Raw genomic sequence first — 5204 nt, forward strand, 5'->3', positions numbered from 1 at the left:
TGTGTGTGTGTGTGTGTGTGTATGTATACATGTGTATGACTAGGTATGAGAGTTCAATAGATAAAACAAGATTGCCACAATGCTGATAATTACTGAAGCCAGATGATTTGTATACGGGGAGCTCACTATACTCTTCTAGTATATGTGGAATTGTTGCTAAGAAAAAGTTTTGAAAAGTTTAGGATCTCCTTATTTATCTCCTTCAAGTCACCCAAAGGTAAAACACTGTTTTCAGTTTAATACTGAAAATCTCAAACATATAGAAAAAGCAAATGTGAGAGGTAGAGCTCATTTTTTTTTTTTTTTTTTTTTTAATTGAACTCGGGTCCTTGCACTTGCAAGGCAGGCCACCAAACCGCTGAGCTAAATCCCCGGCCAGAGCTCATTTTTTTTAAATCAGAGTGAGTGGTAATGTAATTATTAAAGAAATGTAAGAAAATGAAAGACCTGGTTTCCATATATATCTTCCTGCTCCTCTAAAAATATTTATTAACAGATTATAACACGATGGAGTAACTTTATTTGCAATTATCAAATAAAAGAAGGTATTAAAGAGGAACTGCATAGCTGTAGTTGGACTCGAGGCACACTTCTCCCTGACATTTTAAGTTTGTGATGGGCACTCAGGTGGCACTGGAAAGGCCTGTGCTTTCTGTCCAGTTTTCAGAGGTAATGTCGATTGCCTGTCAGTTTGGTATTGGGGATCCACCAGCTGTGAGGCTGTTTGAGTTTTCACTAAGTTAAAGACATCAGAAGAATATGTTTAGTTACTTCCTTTGCATTGCATTAAACACTAGAAAGTACTTCTGGTTCTTATCCATGAGAAATGGCAGAGAAGCGCAGGCAGGGACCATCCATACAATCTTTGTATCTGAAGTACTCTGCGGGAAACCCTGCACTTAGTGGATGGACAATAAACAACTGTGAACATCTCTAATCTTTACCACTTCTCCTGGATTCTTAAATTTCCTGTAGCAAGATAAACTCCATACATTTTCAAGATCTCTAATCATGGGCATTTCCTCCACCTGAGTACACTAAGGAGCTAACTTGTATAAGCACTGCTCATTGGATGGAGTTGTTTTTGCAATTTTCTTAACTGGAAGAGACTTAATACACATTTCCCCTTTATGGAAGCTATAAGATTTTCTGGGCAAGTTTTCATTTTAAAAAAAAGTGAGACAACTTGGAAGAACAGAACATTAGTATCACATTAATAAGACTTCCATCTTTAAAAAAAAAAGATGGTATGGTCTTCTTAACGGTGTCCTACATGGGCTGAGACAGCCTGATCAGAACGGAATACTCACCCTTCCACCCTGGAATCTCAAGTGACCACCCACACTGTTCTTTATAATCACTCCTGTGATATAATTAAGTCTCTGGGAAGTATTAAAACTGGTTAAAGAACAATATTATCAGAGGTTACTCCGCTTAATGACTTGTGCGCAATGGAAATTAAGATATTCAGGGACTGACATCCAAAGAGGAAAGTTGTGTTTGACCTCTGTTTGCATTCCCACTATCCAAAGTCTGCATTCTTTTCTAGACCCTATAATTTTGCTTTTGTTCCTTCTACAGTCCATTGCAGCCAAGAGGTCTGTTTTGCCATGGAAGGCTTGTGACACTCTTCCCAGACTGGCTGCAGTGATGGAGCCTCCCAAATGACTGGGCTCCTTGAATATGCTGTCACTAGGCCCGTGGGTCTAATTAGGCTAAGAAACACCTTTAATTAACGTGGGCTAATAGAATCAACTTATGACTCAAGAATCTGATTACGAGTGTAAGTTAAATTTTCTCTTCTCTGTGCTTGACCATTATGATGCTCACAGATGTTCTTCAAATGTAGCTCTTTATGTAAAGTTTTATGTCTTTTTACTACACTCACATAATTCTGTGGAAGATAAGATCCATAGTATTGATGATACTCAACGTAGGAAGGTACAGTATACAGTTTTACTGGCCAACTTTATAAGTAACATGCTCTTAAATGAACACATTTAATTTGTTCTTCCTAAATTTTAAAAATTAGGTCATTCAAAAACTTTCTTGGTACTAAGAGCACCTCACTAAGTATATTTTAATTGCAGGACTTATTAGAAGTACTCTGAGATATGTTCTGTGGAGGACTGGTTACAGGACCCCTTCAGATATCAAAATGTGCAGATGCTCAAGTCCCCTATGAGAATGGTATAGTATTTGTATATACTAGTGATGGCAAACCTTTTAGCGCTTTCAATAATAACAAACAGCCAGCTGCGGCACACAATACTAGTGAGCAAACCTTTTAGCACTTTCAATAATAACAAACAGCCAGCTGCGGCACACGTGCCATAGGTTCACCACCACTGGTATCTATAAATTCTCCTGTGTATTTTATCTCTCTTACTCTACTTATGGTGCCTAACATAATGTAAAGGCTATGTAAATAGTTGTTGTACTATATTGTTTAGGAAATAATGATTAAAAAATGTTTGTACATACTCAGTCCAGACATAATCTTTTCCAAATATTTTTGATCTATGGTTGATTGAAATACAGATGTAGTTGGGCATGGTGGCACATGCCTGTAATCCCAGTACTCGGGAGGCTGAGGCAGGAGGATCACTGTGCGTTCGAGACCAGCCTGGGCTACATAATGAGTTCCAGGTTAGTCTCAACTACATAGTGAGACCCTGTCTCAAAAAAAAAAAAAACCAAAAAAAAAAAAAACCAACCAACCAACCAACCAAACAAACAAAAAGAAATACAGATGTAGAGGATTGATTGTATATCTGTATCTGTAGTCATGTATATACATGAATTTATAAAAATCTATGTATGTATGAAATACTTATGTGTATAGTTCATATATATAAATATAAATATTTCATATATATAAATATGGATATATATATACACACATTTTATATATCATATATTTAAATGTATGTGTGTATATGTTATAAATTGGCTCCATGAACCTTTGAGGGATTTATGGATAGACTTTGAAGAAATCTCAAATTCCCTGAAGTTCTATAGAAAATTGCATTTTTCTATCTGTGTATATTTTGTTGTTGGAAAATAATATATAGCATCCTTTTGTTTCTCAGAGTGGTCTGTGATCACCAACCCAATGCCAAAACTTCAAAAAATAAAGTTTAGGAACCTATGGTCTAGAACTTTACCGTGTAGTACTATAGCTATTGAACACTTGAAATTTAGCAAGTGTATGTGGAGGGATGCTGTAAGTGTAAAATGCACACTGGATTTATAAGAATTAATTTGGAAAAGAGAATATAAACTATACTTTGTGCATTGACTAAACAGTAAGTAATATCTGGGATACATTGGGTTAAATGAAATACATCGTTAGTATTGATTGCACTTGCTTCTTTTTGCTTTTGTTAGTGGGCTACTAGAAAATTTAAAATTACTATGCCCACACTATGTTTCCATTGCATAACTTTTCTGTTTAGGGAATGTTAAAGCTTCATCACATGTAGGTTGCTGATTCAAGGAAGATCCTCCTAGTTTGTAAGGGAAGTTTTAGTAAAAATAGCAGGCTATGTCTACACAAACAGTATAGGTTCAAATTATTTTCATCCAAGTGTTCCGACATCATTTCCTTCAGAATCGTGAGTCTGGAAGGAACAGTCTAGTGTCAGCTCTGAAGCTCAGCCACCCATATTTGCAAGTAATTCACATGGGGCATTTTGATAAGAATCCTGGGACAGTAGTGACTCAAAGCAAACTTCTGCTCTTAGCACATTGATAAAATGGTGCAATAAAAACCAGAAAATATTCGGGCCGGGGATTTAGCTCAGCGGTTCGGTGGCCTGCCTTGCAAGTGCAAGGACCTGAGTTCAATCCCCAGTACCACAAAAAACAAAACAAAACAAAACAAAAAACAGAAAATATTCATGAAGAAATATCTTAAGGGAAATTAGAACTCATTATTAAAAGGATATATATGACATCATGAAATATCAGTCTAGTCACTCTTTTTTACAGATGTGAAAACAGCTTCAAAAAGTTGACCCATTTCCATCTGAGAACACTCTGCTGCCCTTCTCTGTACTTAGAGGCTAGCACACTGCATGGCACAAAGTAGATGTTCAATAAACGTTCATTATCAGATAAGTAACAATTTTCTGATTCCAACACAAGGTTTCTAGCTCAAAGAGTGCCGGATCAATACATCTTTGCTTCTCCCAGTGCCACATGCTGAGAGAGAGGTGCACTTAATGTCTTGATTCTCGCCGTAATCAATGGGACATAAATGTTTTGTCTATCAACAAAAACTTTGTGGGGTTTTTTTGTTTTTTTTTTTTTTTTTTTTTTTTTTTTTTAAAATTTTTTTTTGAAGCAATCTAATGTTAAGTCATGTTTCCTGGTTTCAAAACAGTGCAAGTGCCAGCTTGACTGGGTATCACAGCTAATTGGCAGGAAAGACATTAAATGCAGGAAACAAATGGAACATTTTCGCTCCTCGTGCAAAGTAACGAAGTACAGGGCATTGATAACCCCTGACTTGAGGGGCAGCAACAGCTCCCGCTCCATCCAACTCAAGCGCACCATCGGGGCACTTGCCCTCCGAGGACAGGATTGTCCGGGTGTCAGTTCGCACCACAGCAAGGTGGGCCTCCAGCCTCTCCGGGCCTCACCCGAAGGTCTACGTGGTCCCCAGCCCCTGCCCTTCAACCCCCAAGTAGCGTTTACTCTGATTGACCAGAACAGCTAAGCAAAGTGAAAAGCACTCTCTTCCCAGTCCTGCCCGGGCGCGGCCGCTGCTATTTACCGTCTTGTACCACCAGCTTGCGAAAGCCATGGCGACAACCGACTTGTTCCGAGAAACGCCGTGGAGGACCCGGCGAGGGAGCGTGGTGCTGTGCTCTGGACGCCAGGCCCACCCTGAGCCAAGCTGGGACCTGGCTGGCATCCGGCTGGCATTGAGCGCGGGGTAGGTGGGCGGGCACTGGGGGAGGAGCCTGGGCCCCGCCCTTTCCGGGCCCCGCCCCTCGGGCTCTGGCTCTGGGCAGGGGAGGGAAGAGGTGTTATTTCTGCAGGCGGCCGCGCCCAGCGCGCGGTGGATCCCGCAGTCTCGGGAATCGAACCTCTGCCCTAAGAGGGTGCTGAGTGCACCTTAGTCTCCCTTCGCGCCCACCCTCACGTCCCTCCCGCCTCACTAGCCACCTTGGCACTGCGCGCCCCTTACCCAGCCC

General features: G+C 40.3%; 1 protein-coding gene across 4 annotated transcripts in view; it reads right to left on the bottom strand.

Moving 5' to 3' along the window:
* Cast (calpastatin) overlaps positions 1-4943 on the bottom strand; it is a 118844-nt gene extending 113901 nt beyond the window's left edge. For all 4 annotated transcript variants that reach the window (XM_010621846.2, XM_010621847.2, XM_010621848.2 and 1 more), the window contains exon 1: positions 4781-4943. In XM_010621846.2, the coding sequence (XP_010620148.1) occupies positions 4781-4921 (141 nt within the window). In that variant the 5' untranslated portion in view covers positions 4922-4943. The remainder of the gene's footprint in view (positions 1-4780) is intronic.
* Between the last annotated feature and the right edge of the window lie 261 nt (positions 4944-5204).

Source organism: Fukomys damarensis, unplaced genomic scaffold (assembly GCF_012274545.1).
Source record: "Fukomys damarensis isolate Sample0158 unplaced genomic scaffold, DMR_v1.0_HiC HiC_scaffold_3, whole genome shotgun sequence".
In the NCBI taxonomy this organism is placed as follows: Eukaryota; Metazoa; Chordata; class Mammalia; order Rodentia; family Bathyergidae; genus Fukomys; species Fukomys damarensis.